Genomic DNA, 18,772 nt, shown 5'->3' with positions numbered 1-18,772 from the left:
CCAGTCCATCTTGCAGCTGGTGCATGATATGGGAGACAGAAGACACTGGCCTGGATATTAGCTAGAGTCTATTGGCCACAGACATACATCATGAAATGACAAAATACTGTTCCTCCTGCCCAGAGTATCAACTAGCCAGGAGCAGAGGGATCTTAAGGCAGCCTTGGTCCCTCTGCCCTTGACTGAGACCCCCTTTGAAAGGTTCAAGTGGACATAGGCAGACCCCTAGAAAAAACTGCAGCATGGCATCAGTACATACTAGTCATTGTTGACTATGCAACCAGGTATCCAAAGGCTGTTAGTCTCTGCTCCCCATACTGTACTATGCAATGGATACTGTAGATGGAGGTTCCCAGGATTGGGGCCAAGGTCCCAGGTGCAATCCTCACACTTCTGCACAAACACCAAACCTCCCTCCTAGGGGGGTCAGATTTAACCCCTGGAACAAGCACCGCACTTAGCAATAGCACAACACTTTTATCTGACCCAGGCAAAGCCAGGTGCAGACCCAGGTCTGGATCCCCAGCAGGGGTTACACAGACTCCCTCTCCCCAGGCACAGCATATAGCAAAACAGCTCTTCGCCATTCCTGGGTAGACACACACAGTCTCTCTACCTTGCGCCAATGCAATCCCCTCCCTCCTGTGGATCAGTCCAACCTGTCAATGCAGTTTTGGGCTGGTGCTGGCACGTGATGTGAGCTCAGCATCGTGGATTGGCTGCTGGTCTCAACTCCAGGCTGGGTATTTACAAGAACCTCCTTTTGCCAGCAGCCAGTTGTCCTCCAAGCAGCTTCCTCTCTCTCCAGCCCAGGGCTCCTGCCTCTTCTTTGTTCACTTTTTCAATTTCCCAGGCTTCTCTCTCATCCCACCCCCGTATGCTCGTTCACTCAAACCCTCCCAAGGGTCTGAGTTAATTCTGCATGTTTGATTGCCACTTCCCCTTAGCCAATCAGATTTGTGCCAAGTAAGGTTGCCAACTCTCCTGGACCGGATGCCATCGCAGCAAAATAGGGTCTGGTCCATCTGGTCCGGGAGAATTGACAACCTTAGTGCAGAGAAATGGGAGAAAGGGGAAAGAGCTCTCTCACCAACTCTACACCACTCAACAGGAACCAAGATCTGGTTTCTTCAAAAAATGAGCACCGCTGTCTGTGGCTTATTTGAGATCAGAAACTTCTTATTTTTCCTTCACCAGGAGAGCTCTACAGGGGTGGCTGTATAAGAGGAAGTTACTGATTTAGGAACAGATGGTTCCAAGGAGTGGATGTTGCAGTGTAATGGTCCTCATTCGAGGTCTGGTTGGGGGTGTGCCCTGGTGGCCATGGCTGCAGCTCCTGGCTGCTAAGGGGGTTGTGGGGAGTGGAGCCTGGACCCTCCCACTCCACCGGACTCCAACCCAGGGCCCTTTGGGCTACCAGTAGTCTGGCAACCAAGGCTGCTTAAGCCTGTCCTCCCTGGGCCTCTTCCTCTCATCCCCCCACCCCCAGGGTCAATTTAGTCCAAGGCTTTCCCCTGGTGGAGAAACCCAAACCACAATAAGTAAGAAGGGGCACCAATGTCCACAGGATACTTCTCTCTCTGGTTGTTTCTGGCGTGGATCCTCCCTTCCCTCAGGGAGGGCCCCTTTGGGAAGCTGTGTCAGAGCCTTTAGGCTTCCCTCTGCTTGTGCTGCTGGAGCTGTGTGTTGCAGGTCTGCTCACCTCCAGCTCTGCCACACAAATGAGCTAATTGACTGTCTTTTAATTCCTTCAGCAGATGGAGCATTTGCTGCAGGTGTGGCAGGAGGGGGCTGACTGAGCCCAAAATAATCCATGAGGCTTTTTTTAAACAACTAACAAAATCATCCAAAGCCCAAGATTTGGTGGTGATGGGGGACTTCAACTATCCGGATATATGTTGGGAAAACAACACAGCGGGGCACAGACTATCCAACAAATTCTTGGACTGCATTGCAGACAACTTTTTATTTCAGAAGGTTGAAAAAGCTACTGGGGGGAAGCTGTTCTAGACTTGATTTTAACAAATAGGGAGGAACTCGTTGAGAATTTGAAAGTAGAAGGCAGCTTGGGTGAAAGTGATCATGAAATCATAGAGTTTGCAATTCTAAGGAAGGGTAGAAGGGAGAACAGCAAAATAGAGACAATGGATTACAGGAAGGCGGATTTTGGTAAGCTCAGAGAGCTGATAGGTAAGGTCCCATGGGAATCAAGACTGAGGGGAAAAACAACTGAGGAGAGTTGGCAGTTTTTCAAAGGGACACTATTAAGGGCCCAAAAGCAAGCTATTCCGCTGGTTAGGAAAGATAGAAAATGTGGTAAAAGACCACCTTGGCTTAACCATGAGATCTTGCATGATCTAAAAAATAAAAAGGAGTCATATAAAAAATGGAAACTAGGACAGATTACAAAGGATGAATATAGGCAAACAACACAGGAATGCAGGGGCAAGATTAGAAAGGCAAAGGCACAAAATGAGCTCAAACTAGCTACAGGAATAAAGGGAAACAAGAAGACTTTTTATCAATACATTAGAAGCAAGAGGAAGACCAAAGACAGGGTAGGCCCACTGCTTAGTGAAGAGGGAGAAACAGTAACAGGAAACTTGGAAATGGCAGAGATGCTTAATGACTTCTTTGTTTCGGTCTTCACCGAGAAGTCTGAAGGAATGCCTAACATAGTGAATGCTAATGGGAAGGGGGTAGGTTTAGCAGATAAAATAAAAAAACTACAAGTTAAAAATCACTTAGAAAAGTTAGATGCCTGCAAGTCACCAGGGCCTGATGAAATGCATCCTAGAATACTCAAGGAGCTACTAGAGGAGGTATCTGAGCCTCTAGCTATTATCTTTGGAAAATCATGGGAGACGGGAGAGATTCCAGAAGACTGGAAAAGGGCAAATATAGTGCCCATCTATAAAAAGGGAAATAAAAACAACCCAGGAAACTACAGACCAGTTAGTTTAACTTCTGTGCCAGGGAAGATAATGGAGCAAGTAATTAAGGAAATCATCTGCAAACACTTGGAAGGTGGTAAGGTGATAGGGAACAGCCAGCATGGATTTGTAAAGAACAAATCATGTCAAACCAATCTGATAGCTTTCTTCGATAGGATAACGAGTCTTGTGGATAAGGGAGAAGCTGTGGATGTGGCATACCTAGACTTTAGTAAGGCATTTGATACGGTCTCGCATTATATTCTTATCGACAAACTAGGCAAATACAATTTAGATGGGGCTACTATAAGGTGGGTGCATAACTGGCTGGATAACCGTACTCAGAGAGTTGTTATTAATGGTTCCCAATCCTGCTGGAAAGGAATAACGAGTGGGGTTCCGCAGGGGTCTGTTTTGGGACCGGCTCTGTTCAATATCTTCATTAACGACTTAGATATTGGCATAGAAAGTATGCTTATTAAGTTTGCGGATGATACCAAACTGGGAGGGATTGCAACTGCTTTGGAGGACAGGGTCATAATTCAAAATGATCTGGACAAATTGGAGAAATGGTCTGAGTTAAACAGGATGAAGTTTAACAAAGACAAATGCAAAGTGCTCCACTTAGGAAGAAAAAATCAGTTTCACACATACAGAATGGGAAGAGACTGTCTAGGAAGGAGTACGGCAGAAAGGGATCTAGGGGTTATAGTGGACCACAAGCTAAATATGAGTCAACAGTGTGATGCTGTTGCAAAAAAAGCAAACATGATTCTGGGATGTATTAACAGGTGTGTTGTGAGCAAGACACGAGAAGTCATTCTTCTGCTCTACTCTGCTCTGGTTAGGCCTCAGCTGGAGTATTGTGTCCAGTTCTGGGCACCGCATTTCAAGAAAGATGTGGAGAAATTGGAAAGGGTCCAGAGAAGAGCAACAAGAATGATTAAAGGTCTTGAGAACATGACCTATGAAGGAAGGCTGAAAGAACTGGGTTTGTTTAGTTTGGAAAAGAGAAGACTGAGAGGGGACATGATAGCAGTTTTCAGGTATCTAAAAGGGTGTCATAAGGAGGAGGGAGAAAACTTGTTCACCTTAGCCTCTGAGGATAGAACAAGAAGCAATGGGCTTAAACTGCAGCAAGGGAGGTCTAGGTTGGACATTAGGAAAAAGTTCCTAACTGTCAGGGTGGTTAAACACTGGAATAAATTGCCTAGGGAGGTTGTGGAATCTCCATCTCTGGAGATATTTAAGAGTAGGTTAGATAAATGTCTATCAGGGATGGTCTAGACAGTATTTGGTCCTGCCATGCGGGCAGGGGACTGGACTCGATGACCTCTCGAGGTCCCTTCCAGTCCTAGAATCTATGAATCTATGAATCCCTTGGTTGCCCAGTGTGGGGTTTGTACACCCAATCACATGCCTTCCCTCTCAAGATGGAGCCAGGGGAGCTGGGGCCATCTGATTGCTACCCCTCTTCCCTGAAAAAGAAGTCAGCATTCTGATGGGCTTTCCCGGCTCAATGCTGAATTTGGAACGCGTTGGGCTGGAGAGACAGGTACCATCGCAACAGGCAGGGATTTGTGTCCTTCATAGTGTTTAGCCATCTTAATGGAGCATGGTCTGTGACAAGCTTGAATGGGTTTCCCAGGAGATAGTATCGGAGCTAATCTATGGCCTATTTTACTGATGGGGGGAGGGATAGCTCAGTGGTTTGAGCATTGGCCTGCTAAATGCAGGGTTATGAATTCAATCCTTGAGGGGCCATTTGGGGATTTAGTTGGGGATTGGTCCTGCTTTGAGCAGGGGGTTGGACTAGATGATCTCCTGAGGTCCCTTCCAACCCTGATATTCTATGATTCTCTATGACAGAGTAGGCCTGTTCATGTGGGAACAGTTTGCAACTCAAATAAAGAGGGAAGAACACCCTGTGCTCTATTTCCCAAGATAAAACAGTGCCCAGTCCCACATCAGAAGCATCTCTCTACAAAATGAATTCTTTGGAGAAGTCTGGACTGATTAGGACCGGTTCTGTACAGAGGCGTTCTTTCAATTCTTGAAAAGCCTTTTCACAGGCCTCCAACCAGTGCACTTTCTTGGGGCTGTTGTTTGTGACCAGATCTGAGAAGTTCGTGCCTTGGCCAGTGAGAATCTCCTTGGGAACTCCTACTTGAGCAAAGACTTTCAATAGTCTCTGCATTGGTGTTGTGTAATGGGATTGCCTCAGGATAATGAGTAGCATAATCAACTATCACCAACAGGTATTTGTATCCGGTGGCATTTTTTTCCAGAGGACCAACAAGTTCTGTACCAATTTATTTGAAGGGGACATCAACAACCGAGAGAGGGACAAGGGGGACTTTCATCCCACCTTTTGGCCTGAATAGCTGGCATTCAGATCAGGAGTTGCAGAAGTTCTTAACTTCTTGATGTATACCAGGCCAGAAGAAATGGTCTAAGATCCAGGCCAGAGTTTTCTCCTGTCCAAGGTGGTCTGCGGAGGGGATGGCGTGGGCCAGTCCCATGACTTCTCATCGATGCAGCCAAGGTACAAGGAGTTGTGGCCAAATTTCCTGCATCTGATGGTCTTTTTCCAGCCGATATAGTTGTTCCTCCTGGATCTCAAAGTGGGGGTACTGTGCATCCTGGTGGGGATCTACAACTTCGCTGTTAACCATTGGGAGTTGTTCATATGCATAGGGAGTTGTTCATATGGTCTCATCCTCCCTCAGGTCTTTAACAAAATCCATCACTCGAGTCAGTAAGTCCCCTTCCTGGAGTGGGGTTTGTAAAATCTCCTCATTAGAAGGACCTTCTGGCAGCACTTCCTCTTGGCTGGAACCCCCCTCCCCGGAGTCCTGCACCTCACCTACTCCAGTCAGTGTCACAGCCAGGGTTCCTGGCCTACCCTTGTTCCCTTGGGCATGTCCTTCGGGTTCCCAAGAGCAATATGTCGTAGAAGTGCTCCCAATCCTGACCCAAGATAACGGGGTAGGCTAGGGGTGGGGCTAGCCCTACTATGAGGGGCTTCATGTTCTTCCCTATGGTGACCTCTACCTGGGCACAGGGATAGGGTTTAATGTCCCCATGAATGCACTGCAGGAAGATAGTCTCCCCAGGGGCTTCAGGGTTGGGGACCAAGTTGTCCAAGACTAGGGTTTGCCCACACACAGAGCCTACTAGACCTATTGCCTTGGTCCTATTTACTTGTACAGGAACTATTACTTTCGCTGGGGTGCACTTCCGAGCACACCTCTCTGCCATCCACACTTGCCCATAGCTGCAATCCATATAGTGGCATTCTTGACAACGGTGGCCCTGACGTCCACATGAGAAACAGGCCCCAATGATTAGCTCCAGGACTGCTGGTCGGGAGCCAGGCTTCTGGGAATGTTTTCCCCCAGGTGCTTAGCCCTGCCGCCCTTTGGCAGGGAAGTCCCTTGGGGCCCCCCAGACTTTATGTTCAGACCGAGGGTTAGAGGGCCTGGGGCTTCTCCTGAGCTCCCAGCCCCAGGCTTGAGGGATGGCTGGGCCCTGATAGGCTGAGGCTTTGGGGAGAACCCTGTCTAGTTTCTGTCTCCCCTGGCTGGCTTCCCCTTTCTGTCGAGGGGTCCCTTCGGAGTCAAGCAATGGCTCAGATGTGGGAGTTAGAGCTGTCTCAGCCACCTGATAGTTTATCAATCGCACAGCATCGGTAAATGACCCCGGTCGATGTCTGAGTACAGTCCCTACCCCCTTTTGGGAGGATTTGGGCAAAGTGCTCCACCAGAATGAGTTTGGCCACCTCTACTCCGGTCTGCCCTTCTGGCTTTAGCCACCTCCAACATAGGTCTTGCAGTTTCTGGGCAACAACCCAGGGTTGGGGCCCTGGAAGGTACCTCTCCCCCAGAACCTCTGGCTGAAGGTCTCCTCAGTGATGTCAAGGTAGTCCAACATGGCCGATCTGACCTGGGGGTAGTCTTGGGCAGTCTTTGCATCCAGTCCTCGGTATGCGGCCTAGGCCAGCCCCGTCAGGTAGGGTGCCAGCAGGATGGCCATTGGTCAGGGGTTCATCGGGCAGCTGTCGCTATCCACTCGAATGTTGTCAGAAAAGCCTCTGAGTCATTCTCAGGGCCCATCTTTGAGAGCTTCATGGGTACAGCAGGGGCTCCTAGACTTCAGCCCAGACCCCCGACGGAGACGCTCTGGGGGACCATTGGGACTGCATCAATGTCACAATTTGTTGAACTAACCTTCGCTGCCATCTGTTGCTGGGCCCCTAAATCCCAAACCAGTTGCTGCTGCTGGATGGCCATTTGCTGCAGGAGCTGTTGCTGCTGCTGGTTCTCAGTCATCCATTTCAGCAACTGTTCTAACTCTATCACCACTGGCTTACCAGCCCACGTTGTTTAAATCCAGCTCTTTGGCCACTTAAGTCAGTCAGTCCTCCTTTCTCTCAGGGGTGGGGCACTCCCCACATTCTCCACCAATTAGCAATGGTACTCATGGGAGTCTGGTTGGGGTGTGTGGCCATGGCTGCAACCCTTGACTGCCAAGGGGGTTGTAGGGAAGGGAGCCTGGACCCTCCCACTCCACCGGGTTCTGACCCAGAGCTCTTTGGGCTACCAATAGTCTGGAACCAACGCTGCTTAAGCCTGTCCTCCCTGAGCCTCTTCCTCTCGTTCCCCCACCCCCAGGTAAGTTTAGTCCAAGGCTTTCCCCTGATGAGGAAACCCAAACCACAATAAGTAAGAGGATGTCCACAGGATACTTCCCTCTCTGGTTGTCTCTGGGGTGGGTCCTCCCTTCTCTCAGGGAGGGCCCCTTTGAGCAGTTGTATCAGAGCCTTTAGGCTTCCCTCTGCTCTGTGCTGCTGGAGCTGTGGGCTGCAGGTCTGTTCACCTTCAGCTCTGCCACACAATTGAGCTATTCCCAGTCTTAATTCCTCCGGCGGGTGGAGCGTTTGCTGCAGGTGTGGCGGGGCGGGACTGGCTGAGCCCTAAACAATCCCTTAACCCCTTGTTGCCCAGTGTAGGGTTTGTACACCCCATCCCAGGCAGCATACAAGAAATGGTAGTAAATTACTACAAAATTTGCCTCAAAAACTGAAGTAGCAGCCAAGGTCTCCTATGCAGCACGATGACCGACATGGATTTGCTAACTTAAAAGATGCTGCACAAAAAGTTGCAAAAGTCACATTTTCAATGGGACTTAGGCATATACTATATGGTGCATTAGTGCGCACCAGCAGGGGTGTAAATTCTAGTGCGCACCAGCAGCTCGTGCATTAACGCGTCATGTACTAACTGGCCTGCGTGAACCCTGCTTGAGCACACTAAAAGTTCTCTAGTGGGCACTGACATAGTACTGCACATGATAGGACTACATTAATGTGCACTGAGGCACTTTTAGTGCATGCCAGCAGGATCCACACAGCCCAATTAGTGCATGACACATTGGTGGTAGGGTTGCCAACTTTCTAATTGCACAAAACCGAACACTCCTGCCCTGTCCTCTGCCCCACCACTTCTCCGAGGCCCAGCCCCCTGCTTGCTCCATCCCCCCTCCCTCCATCGCTCACTCTCCACCACCCTCACTCACTTTCACTGGGCTGGGGCAGGGGATTGGGGTGCGGGAGGAGGGTGAGGGGTTTGGAGTGTAGGAAGTGGCTCAGGGCTGGGAGAGGGGGGTGGGGGGTGGGCTCCAGCTGGAGGAGATGGGCTCTGGGGTGTGGCCAGGGATGAGTGGTTTGGGGTGCAGAGGGGGCTCAGGGCTGGTGCAGGGGATTGGGGTGCAGGAGGCAGTTGTGGGTGCTGGGTCCCATCAGCACTTACCATGGCTCCCAGGAAGTGGCTGCCAGGTCCCTGGGGCCCCTAGGTGCAGGGAGGCTCTGTCCGCGTGCTTCACTGCCCTTGCGCCTGCAAGGCACTGCCCCCGCAGCTCCCATTGGTCGCAGTTCCCGGCCAATGGGAGCTGCGGAGCCAGCACTCCATGTGCTGGCCCCGCTCCCAAGTGGTGGCTCCACAGCTCCCATTGGCTGGAAACCGTGACCAGTGGGGGTCAGCCCCTGAGGGCAAGAGGACAGCGTGTGGACGGAGCCTCCCTGCACTTAGGGGCTGCAGGGACCGGGTGGCCACTTCCAGAAGCCGTGCAGAGCCAAGGTAGGTAGGGAGCCTGTCTTAGCCCTGGGCCCTTGCTGCACTGCCAACCAGACTTTTAATGGCCCAGTCGGCACTGCCAACCAGAGCCGCCAGGGTCTCTTTTCGACTGGGTGTTCAGGTCGAAAACCAGACACCTGGCAATCCTAACTGGTGCACACTAGAATTTACACCCCAGTAGGTGCACACCAATGTAAAGTATAGACAAGCCCTTAGGCTCCTGAGCAATTTATAGTCAGATTTTCAAAGGTATTTAGGTATTTCAGGAGGAATCCCCTATTGGAATTTTCAAAACTGCCCATTAGGCACCTAAACTCCCATTGATTTCAGTGGGACTTGGGTACTTAACTAACTTAGGCATTTTTGAAAATCCCACTAAGTACTTATCTGCATCATTAGAGCAGAGGTGAAAGTAAGCCGGTACGGTCCGGTATGGCGTACTGGCTCTTGCCGGACCGCACCAGCTTCCGCGGCGGGGAGCCCAGAGCCCTTTGAATCCCGTCTGCAGCTCCGGCGGCTGGGCTGGGGCCAGGATTTAAACAGCTCGGGGCTCCCCGCAGTGGCGCGAGCTCCGGGCCCTTTAAATCCCGGCCTCAGCCCCCACAAGGCTCGGGGCTCCCTGCAGCCACGGGAGCTCCGGGCCCTTTAAATCCACACCTGAGCCCAGCTGCCGGGCTGAGGACGGAATTTAAAGGGCTCGGGGCTCCCGCAGCGGCCACCTCTGCAGCTGGGAGCCCCGGGTTGATTTAAAGGCCTTGGGGCTCCCAGCCACAGCCGGTGCCCCAGGGCCTTTAAATCTTGAGAGGCCCCGCCTCTTCCGGTTGAGGCCCCACCCCCCTCAGGACTCCGGCAGTACCGGTAAGTCCTGTAAGTTACTTTCACCCCTGCATTAGAGGCCTATATACCTTTGACAATCTGGCCCTTAGTCACTTTGAAAGTTTATCCTTAGGTTTTGAGCAATTATTGAAGATGATGCAACACTTGGATGGGCACAAGCTACTGTATACCATGATTGTTACACTTTTCTTACATCACATCATGCAGAGGAAGATTAGTGGGTGGAGCTCAATATTGCATGCAAAGAAATTAGTCAGAAAGTTTCCTGTATCATCCTAATGCTAGCGATTTAATCATTAAACTTAAATGATTCTCACCAATTGTTGCTGATGTCCCAGGGATTCCTTTTTCTCCTAAAGAAAGAAAACAGACTTAAATACTTGTACTACTTAAAGGCCACACCCTGACCTGAGTGGTGCTGCTACTCATGTCTTTTATTTATTTATTTGCATTTTAAGGGGGGAAATGTTTTCCAACAAGGAAGGGGAGAATGGGGGGGAGTGAAGTACAAAATCACAAATATAGGGGGAAATATAGTTCTGCTATTCCTGTCTTACAAGAAGAATAGATATATTTAATTTCATTGGGTCATTTTCAGCTCAGGTTTTTCTGCACTGCACATTCTATGCATAAACATTTTAACAGTTGTGCTGGGATGAAACCCTGCCTATCCAATATTTGTTTAATACTGCATTCTAAGTTATATTCTGCTGATAAAGAGAATCACAGGGATAGTCAACATACTGAAAAGAACTTTTCCAAAGGAGCATGTTTGCTCAGATCCAAAACAGGAGAAGTGCAGACCCCATGAAAAAAATCTAAGGCATTGAAAGTATTTGGGGCTACTTAATTGCTTTGATACTACTTAATTGCTTGTAAGTCCAACATAAAGGACTCAGTACAGTAGGGGGCTGGTGTAGATCAGTGGAGCTAGCAGAGGTTCCAGTCCCGTGCTGGGCCTTCAGTTGGTCTGACCACCTTGAGGCTGGGATGAGGGCTTACATTTCCAAACAGAGGCACCTGAGGTTAGTGACCAGAAGCTCCATTTAGGGAGCTAAATAAAAGTTGCCTGAATCTGGAATTAGTTTGAAGTTTGACAATCTGGGCCAGGTTGTTTTGTGCCTGGTGGAGGCTGCATTCCCTGGTGATTTAATCTCATTGCCCACTCAGCCATGTTGTTAGACACCAGTCTAAGGTGAGGCCGGGTTTAGTTATCTTTTAGTTTAACATTTTCCTTTTATTTTCTTCTATAGGCTACAACCAGAAAGCACCCCGCTTTCCCTCCATGCCAGCCAGCGCAGCTCAGCCAGCACAGGGCAGGACATGCTGCAGCCTTGTCAGTGGAACTAGCAAGGACTGCTCAGGACTGCATTCCCCTAGTGCTTGCAGAGGCATTGGCTCTATCTCCTCGTGGCCAGAGTAAGCAGGGAATGAAGAGCCACAATCTGGCCCCCAGTATCAACTTTACCTCTTACACCCTCAATCTCTGTCCCCCTGAAGAGCAGCAGAAAGGACCTGGCTCCGATCCTGCAGCCCTCATTTATGGACAGTTGCAGGGATACCAGAGGGATTGCTGCTGTGACAGCTGCAAGATCGGTCTCCTGATCCTGACTGGTACTGAGCCATTGTCAGAACCAGACCCCAAAGCAGGAGAGGAGAACTATCCAAGGTCTCTCACCTTTTAGTCCAGCGGGGCCAGCATCACCTCTCTCTCCTTATTAAAAAAAGAAAAGGAACAAATCTAGTACTTGTTGCTGAGATACTAGGCGCTCAGTTGTTCCTTACAGCTACTGCCCTGCCTTGGGGGGTAACTCAATCTGGGCATGGGTAGACAATTTCTATCCCCAACCCAAATCCAAATTTCAAAAGTAAGTTTCAACCAGGGACACAGTTTAAGAATTTCCCCATCTGATTGGACATTATCTTGGGTCTAATCCTGCATTCCTCAATGTTGGAAGTTTTGCTTAAACTGGAAACATATGTTCACACTCCTTTATCCTAGCAGCTTGCTGAAGATGTTGCATGACTCGCCAACCAGAATGCCAGCAAGTCATGTTTTCAGTGCTTGCAAATAGCTCTTCACCTGGCCACTAAAGACCCATGGCCACCATCTTCACCACAGAGAAGAAGTCATTTGAGCTCCTGAAACCTGTTCGCCGCCCCACTACCTCCCCTCCGCCTCACCATCTCCTTTCACCCCTCCACTATCCAACGTTCTGTTGTATGCAAATATTATTTTAAATCATTACAGATCCTGAACAAAACGAGTAAAGAAAAATGCAGCAAAGATGTAGGTGATGCTGCCTTATCACCTAGTTTGATTAAGAATTTTCCTGGCTTCTGAGTAGTCAAAAAAAAATTCTGCAGTGTGTTCAATCCTCAGTGGGAAAGAAATGAGGGGACATAGCCCTAAGGGTGACTGGCACTGATCACAGTATTTCAGGTAGATGTTGAATGATGTGATTGCTATTTATTTCCATCTGAATTTTAACCAACATTGAACAAAATAAAACTCCCAAACTTAATGTCCTGTCTCCAAGGCAAATACTGTAAACATTATAACACACAAACTGACAGTGAATTTCTTTTATCATTCTGCTGTTTCTGATCTTCCATCTCCAAAGATAATAATTTACAGCCAGAAAATTGTTCCTGCAGCTGGAATTGGATGTCAGAGCAACAACTCCTAGGTCCCAAGTCCATCAAGTGGGGACTTCAGGAGAATTGGGAATGAGCTCGGCAGCTTACCAGAGGCACTTAGCACTGTGGTGAATTTACCTTGTGATGCCTTGTCTTCACTGTGTTTTTACCTCTGGATAGCTCATGTGTTATTTGCCCAGAGGTAAAAAAAAGCTGCTATGTCGTCACTGACAAGAACAGCATATTAGTTAACCCATGGTAAAAAACACATGAGCTCGCCCACTGTAAAAAAAAAAAAAAAAAAGGGGGGGGGGGGGGGAGGTCGGACGACAACGAGGCTACATAGTTTTACCATGTGATAGGAAAGGTGAACCATGGGTTGGGGGGTTTAGTGCTCATCTCATCCAGCTACCTCATAGTAAACACTACAAGTGCCTTGTCTTCACTAGGGTTTTACAGCGAGAAAGGTACTGCATGACAAACACCTTTTTGTCAGTGAAGGCAAAGCCAGAACCTTTAGGATATATGGTCCATGGTGTGGTACATGGCAGCATACAGTAAATTGCAACAGCTTACTGCAGTACCTATTACAAAACACTCGAATAACAGCTAAGGTCCCCTACATAGTCTGATGCCCCATGTGGATTTGTTATTTTAAAAAGGCACCAAAACTAATGATTTTCAAAAATCAGAAATAATGAAAAATGTGTCCTTTGGAAACATTGGAAGAAGCATAAGAAAACCAATGCACCAGCTACAGTATGACACAGAGAGAAAAACATTCAGCACCTTGGACATTATTCTCATTACATATCCACACTTCGGTGTGGCATGACAATAACATCTCAATAACTTCTCCTAAAGTGTAAACACGGGGTCAAATCCTTATATGATTTCGAGCCCACACCTTGACCTGAGTAGAGCTGTTGGTCACACTGTGGTGTAAAAACATGGAGAGTTTTGGTGAAGAAACATTAAGCCCCTTGGGTGGTTCACAAATGAGGCTTTTGTGGATCATGCTATGAAAAAACAAGTTGACATTGTGCTGGAAGCTGCCTGGTGTGTCAAATGAGTCTCATTTGTCATATAGACACTAACATCTATATTAGGGCACTGTACATTGTAAATGACCAATAAAGGGAGACACCACCATCTAGGATATTCATTAGCATATTGTGAGGACTTACAGAAAAGCAGGATGTTTGCTCAGTCACATAAATGGGCAGAAAATACTCCAAAGCATATCGGCAAATCTTCTGGGCTACTTAACTGGATTGATGAACAAGTTTGTCTATCCAAGGCAAAGCAGTCTCCTTCTTGTCTATGCTAAGAAAATTTATCATGCTAGAAAATGTGTTCACTAACATGATGCTAAACATGATTTAGCACCTAGTGTAGACAGGAAGTCATGTTTAAAAACATGGTATCTGGACACGTGTAAACACAATGGTCCTTGTTCAGATTAACTGCAAAAATTTTAACACTATGTTAGTTGACATTATGATGCATTTTCCTTGTATAGAAATGGCCTTAGATGAGTTCAAGGGCATCTTCTCAAACAGACCAAAAAAAGTCTTTGAAAAGAATTGATGTGCACTCATGAAAATTAGATAATAAAAATGTAAAAGGTTTGGTAGCCAGAGAAAATGGATAAAGAAGCTATTCAGATCTGAGATGGCTTAGAAATAAAGTTACACATGTGTACTGGTGTTTGAGCCAAAGGATGAGGTAACATACTATGTGATAGCGAAGTCTTAACTCCTGGACTCTCAGACACCAAAATCAATAAGACAAGGGGACGCAATGGAATTGAAGGAGACAACATGACTCCCATGGACATGATATTTTTGACCACATTTCCTTCTTCCCCCTTTCTTCAGTTTAACCCTACTGATTTCAATGAGGTTTTATATCCTTGTAACGGAGGGTACACCTACACTACAAATGAAGGTGTGACTGTAGTGCTGGTAGACATACCTGGAATAGCTCTAATGTAACTAGTGTGTGTAACAATAGCAGTGAAGATGTGGCAGCATGGACCCTGGCACAGGCTTGCAACCAAAGTATGTACTGAGAATGCTCAGAGGGCTTCTGCTTGTGGACTAGCCTGTGCTGAAGTCCACACTGCCATGTCCTCACTACCACTGTTGCACACGGTAGCTAGATTAAATCTATCCACACAGCAAATCACACCTTCATTTGTAGCATACAGGTCCCGAAAGGAAGATTTTCTCCTTGGTGAATACCCATTCTGACACATATACCAAGTAGAGAAGATGCAAATGGTTTAAACCATGCAGTGAATGGACACAGTTATTATTTATTCTTCATTCCTTTACCTTTCTCCCCAGCTGGTCCTGCCTTTCCACGGAACCCCTCAGTACCTCTCTCTCCTACAGACATAAAATACGGAAATCAGAATTAACATTTTAAAGATGCTATTGGGGATACATTGTAGGGGTAAAGTGGGGAGTAAGGGGACCTGTGAAATCAGTTCCTACCTTCCCCCCTGGAATCCAAATACCAAAATTAACCAAAAAACCCACAATGTTTAAGAGTTCTGCCGACGTGGCTGGTCACCATCTTGAGCCAGATCCTGCATTCCTTACTAAGACAAAATTCTCATTGATCTTCAACTGCAGTTTGTCTGTGCAAGGAATACAGGGTCAAGCCAATTATCTCGGCAGCTTGGTGAGGATGTAGCACAACTGGCCAACCAGAAGGCCACTGACTCAGGTTGTGTCCTACCTCTCTGTTGGTTTGCCTTCAGCAGGTCACTGAGCATCTACTGCCGACATCCTCTACCAGGGGAGAGCTGATGCACCCTAACCTTACACACACAAGCACGCATGCTTGTTGTGCATAAATATTATTTAAAAATTAGTGTAGACCCTGAATAAAAGGAACGTGAGGAGAAATGCAGCAAAGATACAGCTGATGCTATATATTAACCAAATGAAATACGGATTTTTTTCTCAGTCTTTTGTCTGTCCAAACCCTGGTGATGACTGGAACAGCTAGGGGCTCTCTAGCCAGACTACATCCCCTTCAATGGTTCACCAATATCAGGAACTCCCATGATGCACCACCACCTGATCTTACCAAGAGGAAAGACCACAGCACATCATGGGAGATGTAGTTTGACAAGGTAGCTGAGCCTTTAGAGGAGAATGTGAACATGAGGCATCTGAGCTGCAGCTCCCACGAGGTCACCAGAGTGGTAGTTCCATATCAAAATATTTTTTGTTGGGGAAAAAAAATAATCAAAACTTGCCATAACCAAAGCCCATTTTCCGACCAGCTCTAATGCAGCTTCATTGCCTTCAATGCCCATTTACACCAATTGAAGATCAGAGATCATGTTCTGGTGTCTCTGACTCTGTGCTAGCCCTGCTTCAGACACATTAAACCCGTGTCCTTGAAAAAATCAAAGTATTGTACATAACACCACAAGAAACTCAAATGTTTGCTTAGAAAACAGTAAAGATTTTTAACCTAACTCTCCCAAATGTTTAATGCAAACAGAACAAATAAATCCCCTAAATCAAGCCTATTTACAGTACAGTAAAAAAAAAATATCAAAATTGTCAAACATACAAGCTGATAGTGAATTTATTTTATAATTCTGCTGTTTCTGATCTCAACAACCTTAGGGCTACTCTGTGAACATCCCAAACAATATATCAGTCAAACTCTCTTTGGCTGGTATTTTAAGGATAAATTTGGATATCAACTAAATCTCCATTTTAAATCATCTCTGTATGTAAGCAAATATTAGCATCTGTAACCTGGTGAATACATAACTGATGTTTCCCTACATACCTCCAACCAAGTGTCTGCTCTTTACTATCAGCATAGAAAAAAGGAAAATGGGTATTAGCTCAGAGCAGAGACATTATAAAGCTCAAATCCCTCACCATAGGTTAAAAGATCTGCATTATAACAGATATTTTAGACATCACCAGCAAGACTAGATTCTCATTCAGCAACTGGGAACGTACCTTTCATTCCTGCAGATCCGGGTTCTCCTTTGGGTCCTGAGGCTCCAGCCATCCCAGAGCATCCTCGGAGAACAGCAAGTTTGTCAGAACCACTGAGACCTACTATCTTCACCTCTGGGGACAGAAATGAAACAATAAATGACACTTGTGAGGGTCTCAGGATGTGAAATATTCTGCAGATTTGGGGGGGGGAGAAACCTCAGCAAATTAGAACCTATAGATCTCTTCTGTAGAGTTAACCTATAGTTTAGCAATTATATAATATTTGGAATAGTCATTTAGTTAAGAATAAACTGCATTTGTTAAAGTTACTTGTCACTATATATGTAGTTCTCTTTATGGTTTCACATTTATCATGAGGCTGCTATGAGGGTTCTGGATGCTTCAGGACAATATTGTAGTTAAATTGCCTTCTGCACGTATTTTCTATTATTTATATCTGTGACAGCCAGTTAGAGGCCTGCAGATACCTGTGCCTCACAAACAAGTGTTAATGAATGCTTGTTTTCTTGGTTGTGAACAGCAAGCCATGAGAGACCCAAAACCTCATTGGTTCTGCAACATCCTAACCATCAGTCAAAGTCAAAGATTAAAGTTTCTTTCCATGCTAATTAGGAAAATATAAACCTTAACATAATTTAAACATAGCACCATAGTAGTATGTACATGTATCAGTGTGAATTTTAATCAACATTGCATAGTCTCAGCATGCTTAACTCAACATTCACTCCAGTGCTCTGAACAACTGAGCAGTTGGCCAGCAAATGAATGTCATTTTGTGATGGTCCCAGAGAATGGATCACTTGTTACTGTGTGTACTGTGCTACACACAGCAGCAATATGCTAATGGCATTACAGTAATTAGACAAAAATATTCTAATAAAAAGAGAAGTCCCAGTTTAAAGCTATTATAGTTTCAGATTGTCATTTGTTAACTGGCAGTCCCATAACCCATGGATCAGTACCAGAAAAGTCCAACATCAGATAGGAGATAATGGAGGGTATAAGTCTACAACTCACTATTAATAACAAAATTATTTTAAGGAAGGAACCAACCAATTCAATGCAGATGAATCTGATCAGTTCCACTAATTCTGCGGGAATATGGCTTAGTAATAAGTCTATTAAGAAAAGCTGTTACTGGGTTTGTTTCCTACTCACCTGGGCAGCTGTCCTCAGCCGTCCAAACCACAGCTGCTATGCAGAGTAAAACAAGGAGGGTTTGCTGGGCAGCTCTCCCCATGGCTGGTGCTGGTCTCTGCAACAGCAGCTCCACTTAGCCTCTTCTCTAATTAGCATCTCATCAGTTGGTGCCTTTTATAGGCTAAATTAAAATAAACTCCACCTCTTAAATTCTCAGCTCCTCCCACCCGTCCTCCACTTTAATGCTGAGATTGTTCTATGATTTCTCTATTTCAGCTCATTTTAGGTCCTGGTGGAATATTTTTACAGTCACTCCCTTGTTTAATATCACTGGGTTTCCTTCTGCTAGCTTCAATGATTTTCCTTTAAAGCAGAGATTCTCATAGTGGGGGATTATTGGTGCAGTCAGTATCACTGAGCGTGATACAATATGCTCAAATCCAAAAAAGCAGGGTTTAAAAACCTCCAAGAAGTTCAACAAATCAATGTTTGGCCTCATGAGATTTGTATAAAACTATTCTTAAACTCTTGTACATTATCTTCTTCCAACAGGACATGAGAGCTGAGAGGGAAGTTTCTTCAGATAGAATCTTTTGGACCCAATCTCCTCTTTCGTTAGACACTGTTAGCCAAAGGACACTAAACTAGAAACAAGCAAACCAACCAACCCCAAATGAAAAGATAAAGGCATTTGGTTTTAATTAAGTGCAGAGATGGGTCCCAAAACTCAGCCACAGAGCTGAACGCTCTTGTATTTATCAAGTCTTTGAAAACTGAACCCAGATCTTCACAGGGAACTATGTTTTTAATGTTCTCTAATCTAACATTACAAAATGAAACACCCCCAATGGATATATACAAATATTGAAACAAGATCCCTGTCATAACAGTACCACAGAGAGAGGACTGAAGGCTGGTCTTGTGACTAAGCCAGCGGACTTGCAGTTAATTAATGGTATAATCTGAATGCATGCAATTCCCACTGACTTCAATGGCAGTTCAGTCCACACAACCGACAGGATAATAATAAGAGCACAGTTAACGTCTCCAGTTGAAGTCAACGGAATTACAGGAGGGATGAATC

General features: G+C 46.3%; 1 protein-coding gene across 1 annotated transcript in view; it reads right to left on the bottom strand.

Annotated features, from left to right (window-relative positions):
- The window catches only part of LOC135891434 (ficolin-1-like), a 28,854-nt gene extending 11,010 nt beyond the window's left edge, over window positions 1–17,844 (bottom strand). The window contains exons 1-5 of the mRNA XM_065418990.1: window positions 17,707–17,844; window positions 16,546–16,659; window positions 14,884–14,937; window positions 11,583–11,618; window positions 10,222–10,257 (exon numbers count right to left, since the gene is read on the bottom strand). Coding sequence (XP_065275062.1) covers window positions 10,222–10,257; window positions 11,583–11,618; window positions 14,884–14,937; window positions 16,546–16,659; window positions 17,707–17,788 — 322 coding nt within the window. The 5' untranslated portion in view covers window positions 17,789–17,844. The remainder of the gene's footprint in view (window positions 1–10,221; window positions 10,258–11,582; window positions 11,619–14,883; window positions 14,938–16,545; window positions 16,660–17,706) is intronic.
- Between the last annotated feature and the right edge of the window lie 928 nt (window positions 17,845–18,772).

The sequence above is a fragment of the Emys orbicularis genome, chromosome 18 (assembly GCF_028017835.1).
Source record: "Emys orbicularis isolate rEmyOrb1 chromosome 18, rEmyOrb1.hap1, whole genome shotgun sequence".
Taxonomy (NCBI): domain Eukaryota; kingdom Metazoa; phylum Chordata; order Testudines; family Emydidae; genus Emys; species Emys orbicularis.
This window is presented reverse-complemented; position numbering and strand designations above follow the sequence as displayed.